This window comes from Copadichromis virginalis, linkage group LG7 (genome assembly GCF_057382275.1).
Source record: "Copadichromis virginalis isolate Kocher_CV1m ecotype Utaka linkage group LG7, C_Virginalis_male_GT1.1, whole genome shotgun sequence".
Lineage (NCBI taxonomy): Eukaryota > Metazoa > Chordata > Actinopteri > Cichliformes > Cichlidae > Copadichromis > Copadichromis virginalis.
The window spans coordinates 28317520-28340638 of NC_140624.1; the positions used below are offsets into that span (position 1 = coordinate 28317520).

Consider the following 23119-nt stretch of genomic DNA (forward strand, 5'->3'; position numbering starts at 1 on the left):
ACAAATATCCAAAGAAGCGTTCCTTTGGAAGTTTTGCCTACAACTGTTGGCTCATCTTCAAACAGGTCTCCAAGTACATGAATCCCCCTGTCCCACCATTAATGCTGTCATATAAAATAGGATTGAGCTTTACCACTGGACTTCTATTACGGACATCACAAGTGACCAGACTCCATGGGGAGTGTGGAGAACAACTCCACGAATTAATACATGATTCCTTTTAAAATACGCATGTAGCTAAGACCAAAAACAGCAGGCATGGCAAACCCAGTTGTACAACAGAATTTTAGGCATCCGTGTCTGTATGTAATTGTAAAAGTCTAAGCCTCTGTTTAGGTTTTTTGCCATCCCGTATAAAATTAGAGACGGCCTTTTCTGTATCCTGAATTTTCTTCTTCGGCAAGTACAGAGGATGCATCTGCAGAGAGTATAAAATACGAAACAAAGTGGTAATTCATGCCATCATTCAAGGTCTATTTTAACTGCATGCAATAAACTGGAAGAAAATTGAGCTTCCACAGGTCCACATGTTTGGTGATATTTTAATTCCTAAATATGTAAATCCAGATACTGACCGACTGAAGGGAATATTGTTCATTGTCCCCCACATTTCCAGTAGTGTGGCCTGAGATTGACTAAAGTTGACCTTTTAACGAGTTATAGAGCCTAATTCACTAAAGAGTGTTAGAGTAGCCACAACTGATAATCAAGAGGAGGACAAAAACAAAAGAATATCATCAGTCAGACATTTCTGAGGAGAGAAAAAAAGTCTATTCTAAAGTTATGGAGGGCGACATACAAGTTGTAAAGAGATTCACACATTTTCTTGGAGGGAAACATAAAAGTACATACAGGCCCTCCTTAATAGTTATTGTTTTGTCAAGTGTTAAGGAGGGCAGCAATGTAAAAAACTAATTCCCATGCTTTTTGAGTTATATGATGCCAGCCTAGCTCCTTTGCAATTTACTATGGTCCAGATCTGAAAAATGAGTTTCTTAAAATTTGCCATTTCTTTCTTAAGGAGTGACAGGATATTGACGACATGGTTGATGCCCTTCAGATTAAGTGATAGAATTTTAATATCACTCATATGTATTATTTTTCATGTGATTATGAAATTAGTAATCACACACACAAGAACTGGTGCATAGCACACATGCAGTGTAAAAAAGACTGTCCCTAATAACCCACCCACAACCACAAACTCCAGCTTTGAACAGCCCCACAAGACCCCACAAGAACAGAAACAAATAAACACAGAATGGAATTATGACCTCTTGAGCAAGTGAAGCCAAGATCCGTCCCTCCACCATAAAGAGAGAACCATATACCGCCAGCAGGGGTATCCCACTCATGATGTTAGTTCCCCACACACTCCCACACCCTGGCCAATTGGCAGTGTCAATGAATGCAAACCACAGTAAGTCAAGAATTATTTGAGAATAAAAAAAAAAAAGCAACATAAAGAAAAAAGGGAGAGACAAAGAGAAAAACAAAAATAATAAAATTCTTAAAATACTAATGTGTTAGTATGGTCCAACACTGCTTACTCATTTTGTAATGCAGTGCACCTCCAAAGAAAAAGAAAAAAAAACAAAATCGGCATAGCCTGTTCGTATCTCCTTATCACAAACAACTGCAACTGAGTTTCACTCAGAACACTGAAATATATACGGATACTGTATTTCCTCTCTTTATAGGGTGCTCACGCGCCCCGTTAAATTGCCGTCTGGCCCCTCACCTGCGTTAAACAATCTTGGCAATGTAAATCTTGCTTCCTTGAAACGACAGGTCGCCTTTCTCCCTGCCCGCTGATTGCATTCTGCTTTTGTCACTTACGTTGTGCAGTTTGATGATAGTAGATTGTTGTCGTTTTTCATCAGGGGGCCAAGGCTGAGCCCTGTCGATCGTAACAGTTCTTTGTTTAGCTTCCAGGCCCAGCATCTTCTGAAGCCAGGTTTCAAACAACTAGATTGCCTGTTTTCCTTCTGTGTCTCAAGTTCATTATCAGGATCCGTGACTCTTCCCTCCAACGAGACTGTGCAGCGTATATCATTTACAGTTTCTTATTGGTACTGTTTCGAATTTATATCAGTGCAAGTCAAAAAGCCGCTGGGTCAGCTTTTTGACTTGCACTGACATACCTACAACCATGAGGGAAAATAATGACAAACCTGCATTCATATACTAATGAATAAGGAGTATCAGTGTTTCAATGTGATTGTTACATGTGAAAAATTAATTTGTTCTCAAATGTGAATCATGTATGCAATGTCTGGTGAGTCATATAAAATCTTGTGAAAAAGTATTTCACCCTTACTGATTTCTTTTCTGTTTTATGTTGTATATTTGTCGAACTTACATATTTGAGATCTTCAAATTAATTTTAACATTAGACAAATATTACCCGAATAAATACAAAATGCTAATTAATCATAGTTAATTAATGATTTAATGTAAGTTAACAATGATGAACCACATTATTTTGGGAAAGCTGACTTCAATTTCACAGGCCACACCCCCCCCTGAATACTGCTAGACAAGCTAAATCAAGAACTCACTTAAACAGAATCTGTCTGACTAAGTGACTCTAGCTCTTCTGGGAGACACCGATGGGCACCTAAGCTAGCTGAGAAACATAATCTTGTCTCTATATCACAGGTTCCCCTTTCCATAATGAAACTAATATTTAAACAAGTCGACAAAGTCTAAAATAAAAGATCAACACTGATTTTTGGCAGAAGGACAGAAATCTGAATTTTCTATGTAAATGACATTGAACAGTTCATCCACACAGAAGGTTTTGATTACAATTTTAAATTCCATGACTTCCATGACAGAAATTTCATGACCACATAAGTCTTGACACTTTCTAGTTTTAGCTGAAAAAATAAGTCTTCAGAAACAAATATACTTCTATTGGTCTTCAATATGAAGGTGTTACATACCTAAAATGTGTGATCTGGTTCTCCAGCAGAGCAATGAGACGACTTCTGATTGCCTCAAACTGCACTTTTTCCTCCATGGTCACTGTGCCTATCCCATCAGGCCTGATGAGAACGAGAGAGAGAGGGGAAAAAAGAGACAGACTCATGTTTACATAATGGTGACAAATTACTGCTTGACGGTGGGAAGCAGCTGGTGTTTTTAGCATGACCAACTGATAATGAATCGTGGAGTCTAGATTTCATGTAAAAAGCTACGTTCAGAGTTCGCCACGGGGGTAGCTCTGCATGCTTGATTTGACATTTGAGTCTTATGTCTAATGCCCTTCCTGACACAATCTTAAAGGACCTATTACTTGCTAAGCAAATATGTAAACTACTACACTATACATTATAAAACTAAACTTGAAGCTTGAAAGCTAAGCTTGTTGTTTCCCTTCTACAATGTGGTTAGCATTGTGAAAGGGTTTATTTTAATGCAAATCAACATCTTTTCTTAAATATAAATTGGTACTTTTGGTTGCTAACCCTAGTAGTAAGTGAACCGCACAATACTAAAAGAAGTCTCCTTAACTCAACTCAGCATGAAACTAAAGTGCTAAAGTGCTTCACAGGTAAAAAAAAAAAAAAGGAGATCAGGAAGAATACTTTTGCAAAATCTTACCAACATTAAGACAGTAAAATGTTCAAGATAAAAAAATAAAGCTGAAAATAAATAAAGTAAGCACAATAAGTATCACCATGACTAAGTTGTCTTCCATTTAAAAAAGACAACTATCCATCTACTGTCCTGCAGCCTCAACTTCTGGATGCCAGATGGAGATGGGTGCCAGGTCACCTCAGGTATAAATGATCTCAGAGCAGAGGCAAAAAAGCTTTCTCCTGGCAACACTTCCAAACAGTCGTACTGGCTCAGTGTTTTTCTAATGATACTTTCATGAAATAAATAATGCCATGGTGTAATATTTCATGTGTTGTTGTGTTTCAAGGTTGTAGTTTACAAATAATAATAATAATAATGATAATAATAACAATATAAACTAATAATAAAATAATAATAGACCTTAATTCAAAACCTTAGAATTGAAAGTGGCAGTACTGTGTAAACTGTGGGCTGTATATACTATACATAATTCTTAGTCTTCATTCTTCATCAAGACTCTCTTAACCTCCTAAGACCCGAACTCTTCCACGACATGCATGTTTAATTTCTCTTTGATATTTGGGCTGGTTGGGGCCCGATGAATGTAAAAACAAAGAATTACCAGATTTTTTTTTTTTACCTTATTTTTGTTTTTAAGAAAATTAAGAGCCACATATGAGGATATTTGTTTAAATAATAGAACAGTAGCAGTATAATGCCCTCGTAAGTGGATATCAGGCCCTTGTAGACCAAAATTGAGTATTTTGTTCTAAATAACCCAAAATGTGATGTCCACATATGTGGACACCAGGTCCTAGGAGGTTAAAAAGCAAAAGATTTTTATAACTAAGAACTCTACACCAGCTAAATGCCTGAAACATCAAGAACCGAAATAAAAGCAAAATTCAACACCACAGAAAAGAGTCAGGGTGCTTTTTCTCTCCTTGGCTTCTTTTTTTACTCTGGCTTGTTTCACAAACAAACAACAAACTGATCAGTCAGCCAATTTTTCTACGATAACCTCAAAGTTAACCAATCAAACGCTCAGACTTGTCCTGCTCCTCACAATTCATCTGGCTGTCAGCAGGAGAGTTGACAAAAAATGTTTGGTGAATGCTTCATTAATGCTTTTAAAGCCTTCATTCTGTTCTTGCCTTGGTCTGAATAGCAGTTTGTTAAAAAAAAAAAAAAAGGGAAAAATGCAATCAGGACCCAGAGCAAGCAGCCTTGACTTTCTGGGCTTTCTCTGTGCCTCTGAAAGAGAAAAGAACCCTCTCTAAACGGCACTTGTGGGCACCGGAGGGAAGAAGCACGGAGGTTGTCTGTTAATGAGTTGTTCTTATAAAAGCTTTCAGTGGTTTAGCCCATGACTGCTGCATGTTGAGTACCAACAACTCTGCTGAGCTCTTCAAGGCACATCATGACTCTCCAAAGTTGAAAATAATAGCATGACAAGAAAGCAACAAAGTCTCAAAGACAGAACTGCGGATACTGAATCATCAAGCATTAACCTCCTGAGAAGCATAAATGTGACAATAATAAATTTACTTTACTTTACTCAGAAAAATGTTTTTCTACAGCAGAGTTGTGGAAAGGACACCAGTGAACACAATGATGGAAGAAAACAAAAGAGAAATGAAACTAAATTATATTTTTATTCTCTGATGTTCAATAGTGCCACCTGCTCTCTTGTAGAAAAAAATATGTTTAATTTAAAAAAGGAAAGAAAATTTAATTCAGTATATAACATGAATAATATAAACATAAATATTTCATATAATATAAAATAAGTAAAACTACTTAGCATTACAAATACAGACTTTTAAATTAATAAAGATGTCAGTAGTTACTTATAAGGGGTTCAAATTAAACACATTTAAAAAGATTTTTTTTAAACTAAAACAATTACATAAATTAATTAAATAACTTTTTTCTTTTAAAGCAAAGACATGCAAAGTTAACTAAAATCCGATTCAGTGTTATTCACAGCCCGGGGAAGGTGGAAGTTGCAGAGGTGGTGGTGGATAACAACAGGACGTTGTCATGTATTGTGAGAGAACATCAGTGCCACTCTTCAGCTCCACTCAACTCAATTCAATCAGTAATGAGAAGCAGCTTTCTTTGCACAACAGCACTTGTTAGCACAACTTGTAAACCCTGTTGTTCCCCAAATCTTTCAATTCATCACAACTCCCCCACCGCACTGCTCACAACCTTATTTAACAAGCACCAGTTAATCCTGAGGGAACAGAAAGCAGAGCCATTGTGAGGGGGGCGTGTGTGTTCACTCATGTAAAAATTTGCTTTCATGCTGAAGAAGCCAAGGGTCTCATTGCACAAATGAAGATGTGAAGACTGTGATGGGAGCAAGATGCATGATAGAGGGACTGCCTGAGGCTCCAAGCCCCCACAGTTATTGCCAGCTGTTCTGTAATCTGAGTTGTTCATCTTGCTCAAACAATCAATCTGCATCCCAGAGAAAGATGACAGAAAATAAAAATGGCTGTAGAGTTTTGCAGCTCTTGCCTTTTTGTAACAAGACTATATGAATAGTTTGAAGGTCAGGTGGTTTTTTTATATTGAGTTGCTGTTTTTAACATATTAGACATCTATCTTGGTGCATAATTTGTCATATTTGACTATAATACACAAAACCTCAGGAGCTGAGCAACAAATCTCAGCACACAGATACATTTTAGGTTCCTAAAGGTTCTTATTTAGATATTATGTTGTCTTCATACTGCCAAAAAGGCAAAACAGCCTCTACTATTCTCCATCTGATGTAGCTCAGGAGGTAGCGAAGATCTGCTAACTGGAAGGTTGGTGGTTCGATGCTCGATGATATTTAGGCATACATTTCTGCATGCCTAAATATCATCGGGTAAGACTATGAACCCTGAGTTGCTCGCGAATGCTCCCTTTAGAATAAATGTGTGTGAATATTAGCTAGCTCTTAGGTGGAGAGAAAAGTGCTTGTACGAATGGGTGAATGAGACATGTTGTATAAAGCACTTTGAGTGTTCAGTTCAGTTCAGTTCATTTTTATTTCAAACATTTCAAACATGTGCCTTCACAATCATTACAAAATATCATTCCATTATTTGTTTGAAAAGGAGTAGGCTGAAGTATTTACTTATTTGTCCCTACCCCCTCAAGTTTTACCTCTCAGTATGAACCTGACCCAGTATGAACCTTCCAGATCCCTCAGGTCATCTGGATCCGGTCTTTTATCAGTTCCCAGAGTCAGAACCAGACACGGAGAAGCTGCATTCAGCTTTTATGCTCCTTATATCTGGAACAAACTCCCAGAAAGCCTCAGATCAGCTGAAACACTCAGTTTATTTAAATCCAGGTTGAAGACTCACCTATTCTCAGCTGCATTTGAATAAAGCACCAAATCCACACTTTTAAGCTTAAATTTCAAAACTTACATTTAACTACTGATCTTATCTATTTCTGATTTTATCTGTTTTGATTTTATATACTGTTTTGTTTGTTTGTTAAGCTTAAATTTCAAAACTTACATTAACTACTGATTTTATCTACTGTTCTGATTTTATCTGTTTTGATTTTATATACTGTTTTGTTTGTTTGTTTGTTTGTTTGTTAAGTGGGTTTAGAGCTCTGGGTAGCTTCCCAGCTGGGTCTAGACTGGGTCTAGAGAGTATTTTAAATTCAGGGAATTTAAAATAGAAAGTAGCTCGTCCACAGAAGGACTGGTAGCTCCCCTTACGATAAGGGTTCAGATCGCGCGAACAGGTGTGGGATTAGAGCTCTGGGTAGCTCCCCAAGTGGGTCTAGACTGGGTCTAGAGATTTTAAATTCAGGGAATTTAAAATAGAAAGTAGCTCGTCCACAGAAGGACTGGTAGCTCCCCTTACGATAAGAGTTCAGATCGCGCGAACAGGTGTGAAATGTGTGTGTTTAGTTAGTTAGTTAGTTGGTTTTAATCAATTTTAAATCATGCTTTTTATTTGTTTTTGTTTCTAATGTCTCTGTAAAGCACTTTGAATCACCTTGTTGTTGAATTGTGCTATACAAATAAATTTGCCTTGCCTTGCCTTGCCTTGCCTCTCATTCATTTAATTTTTTTTTGTCTTAAATTAAACAAACAACATATGAAACATATGAAGTAAAACAAAACATAACATACATAAATCAAAACAAGAAATTAGCAAGCCCCACCACAGTATAGTTTCTTTCATATGAAAAATACAGAATGTGTATATTTGCAGATACACAAGTTATGGAAAAACAACAAACCAAAACAAAACAAAAAAAACAAAAAAGAACCGCAACACCATTTCCAGCAACATTACCGTCCTGAGTGTTCACGTAGAGTAGAAAAGTGCTATGTAAGAAAGAGTCCATTTACCATTTATAAAAGCATCATATCTTTTTTATTTCACAATACTAACATCTAATTTAAAAAGGTTGAATTATGCATGTTAGTTTGCCTGGAAACCAACTTACAATTGGTGGCTTACAGGCAATATTTTACAGGCAAGTCCAATGAATAGCTTAAAATGATACAAAAGTAAGTGGTGAACTGCCAGAGGTTAAAAAAAAGGTAAGGTTACTCAAAACTGAAAAATATTGTGTATTTCATAATTATACAAAAACATTATACAAAAAAATTATACATTAAACAAAAACAAAAAAAACCCCCAGCAACACAAAATGGGTTAACAGTTTAAATCTGTTCTGCACCAATAGAGGTTGATCAAGCCTTGAAAGCTGGTGCTACTAATTCCTACAGGTGTTCCAACTTTTTGGGATTACTTACAACCCACTCTGTCTGCATAAAAGCAGTGCTGGAACACACTGTGGTACCATACCCATCAGTGAGCCTCAGCTGAACAGCATTGTGCTGCAGAAAGTAGTGTGTAGCTATAAAAATGGCGAGAAAAAGGCAATTAACAATGGAAGAGAGACAGACCATTATAACACTTAAAAATATAGATCTTTCCTACAGAGAAATTGTGTCAGTGATTCCAGTTTCCCTCAGCATCAAAAAGCACTCAGAAACTACTTGCTCTCAGGCTAGAGCAATAACTACCATTGTTAATTTCTCCAGATCAGAGAGGTTTCGTGAAGGGTATGCATGGTTTTTTCAACCTGCGCAGGTTTTTAAACATATTACACACCAAGTCAACTACAACCCCTGAAATTGCCTTATTACTCGATGCTGAGAAGGCATTTGACCGGGTGGAGTGGGATTATCTGTTTTATACTCTACATAAATTTGGATTTGGCCCTAATTTCATTTCATGGATTCAGTTACTTTACTCCTCACCTTTGGCACGTGTTAGAACAAATTCGTTGTTCTCTTCTTATTTCCCACTTCTCCGTGGTACGAGACAAGGTTGTCCCTTATCCCCTCTTCTTTTTGCATTATCAATTGAACCATTGGCGATTAAACTGCGAGCTGACAGTTGCATTAAGGGCATCTTCAGAGGTGACCAGGAGCACAAAATATCCTTATATGCTGACGACCTCCTGCTGTATATGTCAGAGCCTTTATGCTCTCTTCTCCGTGCTCTTGCCATTTTTGAATGTTTTGGTAATATTTCAGGTTACAAGTTGAACCTGCATAAAAGTGCACTTCTCTGTGTCAACTCTATAGCCAGAAAGATTTCATTTGCAGATTTTCAATTTAACGTTAAATCAGGGTATGTGACCTATCTGGGGGTTAAGGTTACCCATTCATACAAAGGTCTTTATGAAAGAAACTTTGTCCCGCTGCTTAAGAATACTGAGACAGATCTTCAGAGGTGGAACAATTTACCACTGTCATTAACTGGCCGCATCAATTCTATCAAAATGAACATACTACCCAAGTTCCTTTATTTGTTTCAATGTATCCCATGCTACTTACCCAATAAGTATTTTATAACACTGAATAAGCATATCTCTGCATTTATTTGAAATGGCAAAAGTCCACGAATTCGTAAAGATTTCATGCAGAGGACTAGGCCAATGGGTGGATTAGCCTTGCCAAACTTTCAGTCTTATTATTGGGCAGCAAATATTCGAAATATGCTGTACTGGATGAGTAATTTTACTACAGAGACTCCAGCTTGGCTCCAAATTGAGTCATCCAATTGTGGCAAAATTTGCCTATCGGCTTTGTTGAGTTCAGCTCTCCCATTAGAACTATACACCTACAGGGAGTGCAGAATTATTAGGCAAGTTGTATTTTTGAGGAATAATTTTATTACTGAACAACAACCATGTTCTCAATGAACCCAAAAAACTCATTAATATCAAAGCTGAATGTTTTTGGAAGTAGTTTTTAGTTTGTTTTTAGTTTGAGCTATTTTAGGGGGATATCTGTGTGTGCAGGTGACTATTACTGTGCATAATTATTAGGCAACTTAACAAAAAACAAATATATACCCATTTCAATTATTTATTTTTACCAGTGAAACCAATATAACATCTCCACATTCACAAATATACATTTCTGACATTCAAAAACAAAACAAAAACAAATCAGCGACCAATATAGCCACTGTAAAATTATGATATTATTTTATGCCATGTTAGACCCCGAAATAAAGATTGTGAATTATTATGTAGTTTAAGTTGGCATTATTCTCCTGAATTAGAAGAAGGTGATAATTATTGCAGTATTTAAACTGATTTGCATTGCATTAGACTGCTGATTTATTGTGAATGAATGATATTGTTTATGATGCATTATACTGTTGAGTTATAAGGAATACTGTTCGCAGAAAGTCATCGCCTTATTTGTCTGATTAGAAGAGAATAGAACATGCTGGAGTTTTCTGCCCCATCTCAGCACGAGCAGATAAACAGGGAGCCAAGGTCGTAGCTTAGGCGCCGTGTGAGAGAAAGAATGTGAATGTTTAGGCTTTTATGATAAGATGGGAGAACCAGAGGCTATAAGAGTTTGAGCAATGCTCCACCACTTTGAGATTTGAGGCTGTCTGCATCAGTGTCCATCTCCCACGTGTGTGATCATTAAATCATCGTTTGACTCAACCCGACCGGACCAGTGTTGTTATTGTGGTTTTTCTCTTGTCTCCATCCCCAATATTTTGAACCTTAACACCACCTTTCTTTGCAAGGACACTCAAAAGCCTGCCATCCATGGATTCTGTCAGTGTTTTGATCTGTTCACCATCAACATTGCGTGCAGCAGCAACCACAGCCTCCCAGACACTGTTCAGAGAGGTGTACTGTTTTCCCTCCTTGTAAATCTCACATTTGATGATGGACCACAGGCTCTCAATGGGGTTCAGATCAGGTGAACAAGGTGGCCATGTCATTAGTTTTTCTTCTTTTATACCCTTTCTTGCCAGCCACGCTGTGGAGTACTTGGACGCGTGTGATGGAGCATTGTCCTGCATGAAAATCATGTTTTTCTTGAAGGATGCAGACTTCTTCCTGTACCACTGCTTGAAGAAGGTGTCTTCCAGAAACTGGCAGTAGGACTGGGAGTTGAGCTTGACTCCATCCTCAACCCAAAAAGGCCCCACAAGCTCATCTTTGATGATACCAGTCCAAACCAGTACTCCACCTCCACCTTGCTGGCGTCTGAGTCGGACTGGAGCTCTCTGCCCTTTACCAATCCAGCCACGGGCCCATCCATCTGGCCCATCAAGACTCACTCTCATTTCATCAGTCCATAAAACCTTAGAAAAACCAGTCTTGAGATATTTCTTGGCCCAGTCTTGACGTTTCAGCTTGTGTGTCTTGTTCAGTGGTGGTCGTCTTTCAGCCTTTCTTACCTTGGCCATGTCTCTGAGTATTGCACACCTTGTGCTTTTGGGCACTCCAGTGATGTTGCAGCTCTGAAATATGGCCAAACTGGTGGCAAGTGGCATCTTGGCAGCTGCACGCTTGACTTTTCTCACTTCATGGGCAGTTATTTGGCGCCTTGGGTTTTCCACACGCTTCTTGCGACCCTGTTGACTATTTTGAATGAAACGCTTGATTGTTCGATGATCACGCTTCAGAAGCTTTGCAATTTTGAGACTGCTGCATCCCTCTGCAAGATATCTCACTATTTTTGACTTTTCTGAGCCTGTCAAGTCCTTCTTTTGACCCATTTTGCCAAAGGAAAGGACGTTGCCTAATAATTATGCACACCTGATATAGGGTGTTGATGTCATTAGACCACACCCCTTCTCATTACACATCACCTAATATGCTTAATTGGTAGTAGGCTTTCGAGCCTATACAGCTTGGAGTAAGACAACATGCATGAAGAGGATGATGTGGACAAAATACTCATTTGCCTAATAATTCTGCACTCCCTGTATAAACGTAACCCTTTGTTGTCTGACTCGCTCAGAATCTGGGTGCAATGTAGGAAAAGGTTGGGGTTACACTTAATGTCAATTAAAGCACCTATCTGCTCAAATCCTATGTTCCCACCCTCCAGGATGGATTCTGTCGTGGTCTGGGTGGTTTTCCACAGCATTGGCTCCTCCCCACTGGGTGGAGTCTTTGTTGTTCCTCACCTGATGGCAATCATACCAGCAGTATTTATGACCGGCGCACTCAACTGGTCTTCGCCAGATTATCTGCCAACTTTAGTCAGTTCTCGGCCTCACGTCTGTTCCTTGGTGACTCATCGTGTGTATTAACCTTATTTCCTCTGTTTTCTCGTCAGCCTCTGAAACCCACCTACCAAGCTCTCCTGGATACAAGTTTGCAGCCGCCGGTAATCTCTCCCCATTTTGGAACTGCCAGTCTCTCCTGCCTGCCTCCCTGCATTGCATGCAGCACCCACCTGGACCTCTCCTGCCTCCCCCCTCCACGCAACCCCCACCTGCAAGCTTGTAAGACAGCTCAGTGTATTATCCTCAGATTCACTCGCAGCCCTCTGTGGGATTCCCCTGACTGCTCTCTCCTCTGTTTCAGTGCCCTGGCCAGCCACAGTTTCCCCTGCACAGTACCTGCACCCAGTTATCCCTGCCATCTAGTTATAGTCACAGTATTTTCTCTCGCCTCAGACATCTAGTTTATGTTCCTTAATTCTAGTCTGCAATTTCTGTTAGCCTCTGAGCATTGTAAATAAAGTCTCTTTTCGTTACACCACACCTCTGGCCTCCGGGTTTGAATCTGCACTTGAGTCCATCCCATTTCCACGGGCCACTGCGCCATGACAGATTCTGCCTTTAAAATATGGGAAAGTAATGGCCTTAGAAATATCAAAGACCTTTTTGTAGATGGGATTTTTGCCTCATTCACGCAGCTCCTGAAGCAGTTTAATGTTCCTCGGCAACATTTTTTCCGCTATCTACAAATTCGCCACTTTGTAAAGAGTGGATTTCCTTCCTGAACTACCTGAGGAAACTTCTTTGGATAAAATTATTAATATAAACGGTCATAAGAGAGGGGCGATTAAAGAAATCTGTGCTATATTATTAGATCTTCAATCTCCTTCTTCTCCATCCTTAAAGCACAGTGGGAGAGAGACCTTGGGATGACTATAACAGATGAGCTCTGGCAATCTTTTCTCCAGAGGGTACACTCTTCTTCGATATGTGCCAGGCATGGGCTCCTTCAATTCAAGGTCCTATACCGATTACATATCTCCAAGGAAACGTTAGCCAAGTTCTATCCAGGAGCTGACCCTCTGTGTAACAGATGTAAAGCAGAAACAGGTTCGCTCCTTCATACCTTTTGGACATGCCCCAATCTTCATAACTATTGGGTGGGAAAACCAGCACACTGCAGACCACGGCCTCTCTGTGTGAGGATCTAAACGTATTCTACGCTAGATTCGACACAGCGAACACCATGAGACCGGACAGTGTGCGCACCGCGGATGACGTCAGTGCGCACACTGTGTCTGAGGAGGATGTGCGGAAGTGCTTCAGGAAGGTGAACGCACGCAAAGCTACTGGTCCGGACGGGATTCCCGGCCGCGTCCTCAAGTCATGCGCGGCTCAGCTGGCTGGAGTGTTCACACACATCTTCAACCTTTCCCTCTCTCTGTCTGTAGTCCCAGCCTGCTTCAAAATGGCCACCGTCGTCCCTGTACCCAAATCCTCCACCATCTCCTCATTGAACGACTGGCGACCTGTAGCCCTGACCCCCATCGTAAGCAAATGCTTCGAGAAGCTGGCCAGGGACTTCATCTGCTCTGCACTACCCGACTCACTGGACCCTCTACAGTTCGCATACCGCCACAACAGGTCCACTGATGATGCCATAGCCCTGACACTACACACTGCCCTGTCACACCTGGAGAAGAGAGACACGTATGTGAGAATGCTGTTTGTAGATTACAGCTCAGCATTCAATACCATCGTTCCCTCGAAGCTGGACAGGAAACTGCAGGATCTAGGACTGAGCAGCTCCCTCTGCAGCTGGATCCTTAGCTTCCTGTCTGACAGACGCCAAGTGGTCAGACTGGGCAGCATCACCTCATCCCCCATCACACTGAACACTGGTGCTCCACAGGGGTGTGTACTGAGCCCTCTCCTGTACTCACTCTACACCTACGACTGCACAGCCACTAACAGCTCCAACATCATTGTGAAGTTTGCGGACGACACTACAGTGGTGGGTCTTATCACCAACGGTGATGAGACGGCTTACAGGGAGGAGGTCAGCGCCCTGACCCACTGGTGTCAAGACAACCATCTCACCCTCAACGTCGCAAAGACAAAGGAGTTGATAGTGGACTTCCGGAGGTGCAGAGAAGTACACACCCCCATCACCATCAGCGGCGCTGCTGTGGAGAGAGTGAGCAGCTTCCGGTTCCTTGGCGTACACCTGGCTGAGGATCTTACGTGGTCAGTACACACAAACAAAACAGTGAAGAAGGCGCAGCAGCGCCTCTTCTTTCTCAGGAGACTGAAAAGATTCGGCATGAGCCCCCGCATCCTCAGGACCTTCTATCACTGTGCCATTGAGAGCATCCTCACTGGATGCATCACCACCTGGTACGGCAACAGCACCGCCTACAACTGCAAAGCTCTCCAGCGAGTAGTGCGGTGCTCTGAACGGATAATTGGAGGTGAGCTTCCCTCCCTCCAAGACATCTACAGGAAGCGCTGCCTGAGGAAAGCGGGGAGGATCATCAAGGACTCCAGTCACCCCAGCCATAAACTGTTCAGACTACTTCCATCAGGAAGGAGGTTCTGCAGCATCCGGTCCTGAACCAGCAGACTGAGAGACAGCTTCTTCCACCAGGCCATCAGACTGCTGAACACTTCATAGACACCTCAGCTTCACTACTGGAACTTCAACATTATGCACTCCATACTGTACAGTAATGCCACTGTTTTGCACATGTCTCAACTCTGTATATTTTTATATATTTTATTTATTGTTTACTCTATTTAATTTGTAAAATATGTGTATATACACACACACACACACACACACACACACACGTAGAAAAACATTTAGTATACACATCCAGAAATGCATATACTATTATATATTGTACATATATTTATTAGTTCAGATGTAGCCATTCTTGTATTTTGCTTGTTTACGTTATTGTATTTTGCACAACTCTGTTGCTTGTGAAGCTCGCACACAAGAATTTCACTCACATGTGCTGTACCAATGTACCTGCACATGTGATGTGACAATAAAAGTGATTTGATTTGTCTATATTTAACACTCTGTCAGAGATGTATAACGTTAAATATGATCCTTCTGCTCTAACGGCTATCTTTGGGATGATACCTCAAGACATCACTTTGCCAAAATGCTATTCGAATTCTATTGCCTTTGCTTCACTTATCGCAAGGCGCCTTATACTTTTAAGATGGAAGCAGGAAGCTCCTCCCACACATGAACAGTGGCTTGCAGAGCTCATGAGGTTTTTACATTTAGAAAAGATGAGATATACATTGGCAGGTTCAACCACCAAATTTCTTAAGGCATGGCAGCCATTCCTGATGTACATGGAAACATTTAAAATGACCACCTTGTCATCACCAGATGCCATATCTCTATATCACTATCATAGTTAACTGTACACTGAATGTCCCTTATACATTTTATTTTTATATTTGTTTGTTGTTGGGGTTTTTTTTGTTGTTTTGCAGGGGTTTCTTTGGTTTGTTTGTTTTCCTTCTCCATTTCTGTTATTTTTTGGGATATTGTAAATACTGAGCAGCAAACTACTGTATGTTCAATGTTTTGTTATTAACATGCTGCTGTGACTGAAAATAAAATTTATAATAAAAAAATAAAAAATAAATTTTTTTTTTTTTTAAAAGCACACAGAAACTGGGGCAAACTGACAGGAAAAGGTCTGGCAGACCCAAAGCCACCACTGAACCAGAGGACAAGTTTCTGTGTGATAAGCAGCTCACAGGACAACAGCTTCAAGCACAGCTTAATAGTGGTGGTAGTAAGCAAGTCTGAGTTTCAAAGACAAGACTTTGAGCTGCAGATTTGACAGGATGAGTTGCAGCAATAAAGGCATTGCTAAGATGTCAGAATAAGGCAAGAAGGCTTTCCTGGGCCATTAAACACCATCATTGGACTACTGAAGTCTGGAAGAAGGTATTACAGACTGATTAATCAAAATCTAAAATCTTTGGTTCATCACGCAGGATCTTTGTATGCCGCTAAGTAGGCGAGAGGATGGTTCCACAGTGTGTGGCATCAACTCAAACATAGAGGAGGAAGTGTGACAGTCTGGGGCTGTTTTGCTGGATCCAGGGTCACTGACTTGTACAGAGTGGGAGGCTCCCTGAACCAAAATGGCTACCACAGCATTGCAATACCCTCTGATATGTGCCTAGTTGGTCAGGGGTTCATTCTACAGCAAGATAACAACCCAAAGCATAAGTACATGCTATGCCAGAACTATCTCAGGAAAAAAGAACGAGATGGTGAGCTTGAAAACATGAAGTGGCCAGCACAGTCTCCAGACTTAAACCCATCGAGCTGGTTTGGGGTGAACTGGACAGAACAGTGAAAGCAAAGCAACCTACAAGTGCCACACATTTATATGAACTTATGTAAGAGATATGGGAAGAACTTTCTGAAGAATATTTAATGTACATTGTAGAAAGAATGCCATGAGTGTGACCGGTAGTGTATACACACACACACACACACACGCAGTTGGCAGTGTAGTGTCCAAGGTGACATGGTTGAAGTCACCTGAGATAGCAATAAAGGCACTCGGGTGCTTAGTCTGTAACCGGGCTATGGCGGAGTGGGTAATGTCACATGCAGCTGTGGGGTTAGCAGAAGGAGGAGCATAAACCGCCAACAAGATTACATGAGTAAATCCCAACAGTGCACCGTTCAGTGTCCGGGCAACAAATCTGCTCTTTCATTGTTATGTGAGCAGGGTTATACCACTAGTTATTAACAAGAACGGCAAGCCCTCCTTTCTGCTCACCACTGGCTGCACTGTCCCTGTCGGCCTGAACAGCTGCTCCAGACCTTCTGCAGATGTGTTGTGATCAGGCATATCCTGATGACAGACATGTTTTGTACCTCTTTCTCTGTTTAGGCCTCTGCTATCTCGCCGTCTCCCTCCTTCTCTTCTTCTGTCCTCCACCTCTGCATCCATGGTGTATTTTTCTCCAGATTTCAGCCGGTATATCCATGGTTCTGGCTGGTTAGCTGGCTGGCATCAGGGTGATCAGCTGATCTCTGGAGTAAACAAAGTGTGCGGTGTGTAGCTGCTGCGCCACGGTCCCATTCCTCAATGAAAGTAACAGTTCCACGGTAACAAGGAGAACCAAAACGAGCTCGATCCACATTTTTGAAAAGAAAGATATTAAAACAAACTCTCTAAAATACTAAGTAAAAAACTAAGAAAAAAAGCAAGAAAAGTAAAAGTAAAGAGAAAAAAACAGGATCAACTGAAAAAACAGGCTGCATGTGAGTTGATCCATGTGTGCTTCTGATTACATAGTAAAGCATAAAATTATTTAAATCAAACTAATTTTTCAGCATCATACACAGGATGTTTCTAATTTAAGAGGAAAAAATGGAAGAAAACATTTTAATTTTAGCAGCATTGTGCAGATGACAGAAAGGATTCAATCACAGTCAGTTAACGAGCACACTGAAGGGTATATCCTGGTTACAAATGACTTCAAGATTCCTCACAATGTCATTATATACAGAGGCCAAGGCAATGCCATTCAGAGTAGGTACCTGCTTAGAAACCATGTTTCTAAGACTTTTAGAAACAAGTTTTGTCTGAATTCAGAAAAAAGGAAATCAGAGGTCATCAGACCTTTAGTACTACTTCCAGCAGAGAACCTCATGGAAAAGGAAAACTATAAATCTCTGTGTGTAAAGAAAACTCCCCGCATGAGAAATCTTTAGAGGAATTACTTTAGGTAGGAAATACCCTCAAAACTAACTCCTGTAAGTAACAGCAGTTATTCAAGTTGCTGTTCTTAATGATATCTGTGTCCTGAGCCACAGCGGTACACATAAACGGGGTAGGTTGCATCAGGAAGGCCATCTGGTGTAAAATCTTTGCCAGATCAAACATGCAGCTCATCAAGAATAAGATTTTGTTACTGGATCGGTCAGGCACAAGTTAACAACTATTCAGTCAACCAATTCTTTCCATTCTGGTTGCTTCCATTAAAAATCTTCAACATCTTCAGCTCTGCTATTTCCAAGTCAGCCTCTCGTCTTTTTGTTAGTGCCACCGTCTCCAAATCATAAATCATGGCATGTTTCACTATTATTTTATCAACCTTCCCTTTCACTGCTATCCTTCTGTCAAAGATCACCTCTAATATATGCCTTCAACCACTGCCTACACTCTCTTCTTCGCCTCTCTTGTGCACTGTCCATTGCTTTGGATAATTGACCCCAGATACTTAAACTTGTCCACCTTCACTACCTCTACTTACATCTTTACTACACCTTCTCATTCACACATATGTGTTCTTCTCACTTTTAGGACTGTATAAAACAATCTGGTTAAAAAGTCCACCGGCCTTTCTCCTAAACATTTCCATACCTCCAAACCTGAACCAAGTGTCTTTCCACTCTACATCCTCTTGATTGTCGTCCTCATTTCCTCCTTACTAATCCTCTGCACTTCCTGGTTCTTTAATGTCCAGCCTGACATTTTTTGAAGGGCGCATTTGAAGATCGATTAAGCCACATCGAGGCAACATAAGCTGTAAAATTCCAAATGCAGTCTAAACAGTCTAAACAAAGCTATCAAGGAATAACATTTCACAAGTTATGTTACATATGTGACAATAGTGAAACAGGCCCCATTGTTTAGGTTTTAAAGCTTTACTTTAAAACCTAAACAATACGAAAACTGACTTTAATATTTCAGAGTTTGTTGCAATTTTATGCGTAATTAATATAATAATATTTCCTATTTTTCATTTACATGAATATCACTTTTAACGTCCTTGACTAAAGCAGTTTGATACCAAAGTCTGTTTGGCAGTATGAAGCCAGTCAAGTGTTCCCATAACTGTCAAAACATTGCCTAATTCAAAGCAACTCAGACAAAATAACTGATTTTTTTCCAATCAATAAGGTTGAATGTGAATGCACCATGCCAGCAGATTTGTTGTCTGTGTGCACTTTCTATAACATTTCCATGAAAACTTTACAACAAATAAAAAAGCAAGCACAAAGGCACAGAAAAATCTCTTTTAAATGGGGTCTTTAGTGGTTACTAAGATCAATTCAGTGAGTTGGAAGCTGACATATTTTCTCTGATACTCACAAAGAGCTCATCAAGAGCTTTCAAATGATACGAGAAACTGAATTTTCCCAGCAAATGTCACTCAAACCCTCTGAATGAAATTACAGCTGAAAACAAATCAGACGGGGCACAGGTTGGCAAGAAGCCAAACTCAAAATGTGCCGAGCTGAGAGAAACACAACACAAAGCGGTGTTTGGTTTGGTAGCACTCAAGGCAGAGTGTTGAGTGACAGCTTGTCGGGGCTTAGATGTATTGTTGCTGCTAAATGAAGCAAGTGCAATGGAGGCGAGGCTGCTGTCAATGCTTCTCTGGGGTTGGGGATGGTGATGGGGAGATGTATCCCTGTAGACTTAAGTTTGTGTGTTTGCTTTCAGTTTGGCTCAAGTGAAAACAATAAGTACTACATCTGCCTGCGGGATCCAACTAACCCTCTGGCTCTTTAGTGATGATGTCAGTTGACAAGAGTTGTCATGAGTCGAGCTTGCTGAGCGGCATGGCAGAGCACTGGGTGTAGATGCCACTTCACCTTACATTTGTAGAAAGGAGATGAGGCCGAGTGGCATGTGATTCTGTTTGTCACCTACCTCCTCTCCTATTTACGTCTGTGTAGATGGAGAGGATTGTTGTTTAAAGGGTTGGGGGAGGTAAAAGCTGCTGTCACATCCTGTGTTGCTGCGGTGTAGATGGCTCTGAGCAGAAGAGATCTCAACTGACAGGTGACTCCCGCTGGCTCTGATAATGCTCCTTTAAACTCGATCCTGATTCAAATCCATCTCATCAAACTTACGCAAACCTTCAAACAAGTCATCTCAGAGTTCCTTTTGAAGCCGGCTAAAGTTTGACTGTTTTATCAAACACACAGCACAAGTTATTGATTTAAAGGTCAGACACAATTGATTATGTTGTATTTTACAAAATTTGTGTAGTGTAGTGACACTTTGGCTCCCATTATCATAAGGGACAGGGCCTGTAAATAAACACTTCCACGAGGAACTTAGCTACAACTGGGAGGATTAGAGATGCTGTAGCTTAGACACTTGCTTCTTTGCTTTTTTGATGCAGGAAACCGCTTTATTCCAAAGATGCAACCATTAGCCCCACAATGTTCACCAAATTTAGATGGATCCAATTTGATTCTGTCATAGCAGACAAGGTACAGCTTCCTGACACTGCATATCAGGAAGATGTTTGCACTGTTATTGTTGTAAATTGTGAAAAACGTGCAATATTTGCTCACATCTCTTAAGACTAAAAGGTTATTATAAAGGCATTAACATATAACTGAACACTACTGTTTAATCCTGTAAGTTATAATACTGTTTTATAGTTTCTTCACAAAGGCTGCAAAGCAGGAAAATCAAACCTTACAAAATTGCTTTGTTGTTTTTCATTACTTAAAAAAATAAAACACAGTCATAGTGTCATTTAAGCCACTAAAATAGAGACATAAGCTGCAAACATGTTTTCAATTTGCCATAAAAATGAAAAAAGCCACTAAAACAATAAAACGATAAAACGATAAGACATGAGAAAATAACTTTTAGTTTGGAATTAAATTGTGAGAAGAAATAGGTTAATGGCCGACCCTTCAGAATAAATTATCATTCATAAAGGAGAGAAAAACTAGCTGTTAACAAGAACTGTTAAATCACAACTGAGGTGGAGCTACTATACAAAAATGAAACAAGGAAAAGTATATAAAGAGTGTTCTGGAAGTAAAGCTGAAGGTGTGATGTTGACTGTTGTCAGCGCATTAGCCCCACAAGTGGGATTAGTGGTAGAAAGTATTCCTGGTGGAAAGAGTGATGATTGGACAGACTTCAGTGGACATGTAGGTGAAGCGAACACAGGTGATGATTAGGTCTTGGGTTGGTATGGTGTTAAGGTGAGGAATGTGGAGGCAGATGAATTTTGCGAAAAGAACAGAAATGGCTGTGGTAGTGAGGGAAACTGCCAAGAAGATATGTAGTGTATGCTGTGGACGGAGGATAGAAGACAAAGCAAAGCTAAAGTGGGATAGTCGAAGAGATGAAGAAAGTAGACAAGCTGTTTATTGAGTTGAGCATAAGGTTGAACATAAAGAAAGGAGTAAAGATGGAACTGTACTAACAAGAGAAGAGACTGTGCTGAGAAGATGGAAGGAGTACTTTGATGGGGGAGATGAATGAAGAGAATAAGAGAGAGAGCAGGATTGATGGAGAAAAAAACAGGACGAAGAGGGTAAGTAAGGTGAAAGTAAGGGCAGCTATGAAGAGAATGAAAAGTGGAAAACCACTGAGAATATTTATGAATGCAATTAAGTAGGACTGAACTGAATGCTAGGGTGAGATGGAGGCAGCTGATCCACTGTGGTGAACCCTAAAAGGACTATGTGAAAGAACAAGAAGAAAGATTAGTGCAAAGCAAAAGAGTACGACTGCTTTAAGAAGTCGTGAAATATATATTTATATAGTTTTTCAGAGATAAGAGTCACAAAGTGCCTTACAAAAGCTAATATAGAAAGGTATAATTAAACGGGAATACAATTTTTATAATTAGGAAATTAAAAAGTAAAAGAAGCAGAAATAAAGCCAATATAAAAGAATAAGGGATAAATACAGAAACATGAATAAAAATGACCAAAACTGAGGTGCCTTTAACAATACGTAGAGGAAAAAACAGCAGCGTCTGTGATTTTAGCAAACAATTAAGAGAAAAAAAAAAAGGATTTTTGTTTATATTCAACTACTGAAGCTCTCTAACAACCATAAGGAATTGTGACTCTGGTTCATCAGGAGCAAAGATAAACACTGTGATATCATAAAACACACACACAAAAGTTCACAAAGGGTGTTAGGGGTGGATGTGCAGCTCGAGTTTGCTACCCACACACAGTGCTGGCATTGGTATACTTTAATCCCTGCAGTCCCAAAACCTAACATCTTAGCAAGCACCAGACTACTTTACATGGAATTATCTATTCCATATAAATATTTGACATATCTGAAATTCCCAAATGGAAATCTTGAAGAACTGTAAGCTAAAATGTATGTTAGAGATTTGATTTTAAAGTTAACATCTTCTAGTTTCCTAAACTATGCTTATTTACCATGTGGATAAAATAAAACCTAGCCCTAACAATAGCACTAAGTGATTTGCCACCAAGCGAGTGGATGTTAAGTGATCAACATTTGTTACCATCTATGCTCTTATTTAGACCTTTTCATTCTGTAGAAATGAGACAAAGATCTCCATGCCTGTGGAGTGCAGTTACTCTAAGGATTCCTAACTACCTGTTTCCGTGGACGTGGGAGGCGCAGAAGGCATAGCTGTAGTGTAGCAGCATTGGGTCGACGAGAGCATTGTTCTCCGAATAATCCATCAGCTCCTTCAGGTAGCTCAGATGGCGGTGGCAGCCTCGAACACCATACCGAGCACAGTACTCATCCAGGACAAACACCTGACCAGGACTGAACCAGCCCTAAAGATAAAATACATGCACACCAGACAGATAAGTTAAAACAAACCAACAAAGATTGGCTAATAAAGCGTCAGACCTTAGTGACGTGTACGGGTTATTTAGACTAATTTTGCCTTCTTTTTTGGAGAACTTCCACAGATTAAACATTTCTTTCAAGCCACTCATCTTATCAAACTTAAAATCCGCTAGATAAAGTTTAAAGTATAGTTTAAAATTATATTGAAACGATTTTCAAAATCAAGACGGGGGGGGGCAGTTGTGGTGTCTGATGAGGACTCATCTGATGCCTCTGCTACTTCAGGTTTACCTGCAGTTTTTCACAAACCTGTCCATGCCTTACTATCAGCATAGAACAATGCATTAGTTTTATTTTTCCTCCTTGCACCTCCCTTTATAAAACTTTTTA

General features: G+C 40.0%; 1 protein-coding gene and 1 long non-coding RNA gene across 3 annotated transcripts in view; one reads left to right on the plus strand and one right to left on the minus strand.

The window, feature by feature from the left end:
* Positions 1 to 12653, plus strand: part of LOC146705221 (uncharacterized) — a 29756-nt gene extending 17103 nt beyond the window's left edge. Inside the window, exons 3-4 of the long non-coding RNA XR_014921312.1 lie at positions 12233 to 12401; positions 12484 to 12653. This is a non-coding gene — a long non-coding RNA (uncharacterized LOC146705221). The remainder of the gene's footprint in view (positions 1 to 12232; positions 12402 to 12483) is intronic.
* cadps2 (Ca++-dependent secretion activator 2) overlaps positions 1 to 23119 on the minus strand; it is a 194142-nt gene that overhangs the window by 65136 nt on the left and 105887 nt on the right. For both annotated transcript variants that reach the window (XM_085462837.1, XM_085462838.1), the window contains exons 13-14: positions 22526 to 22713; positions 2949 to 3050 (exon numbers count right to left, since the gene is read on the minus strand). In XM_085462837.1, the coding sequence (XP_085318963.1) occupies positions 2949 to 3050; positions 22526 to 22713 (290 nt within the window). The remainder of the gene's footprint in view (positions 1 to 2948; positions 3051 to 22525; positions 22714 to 23119) is intronic.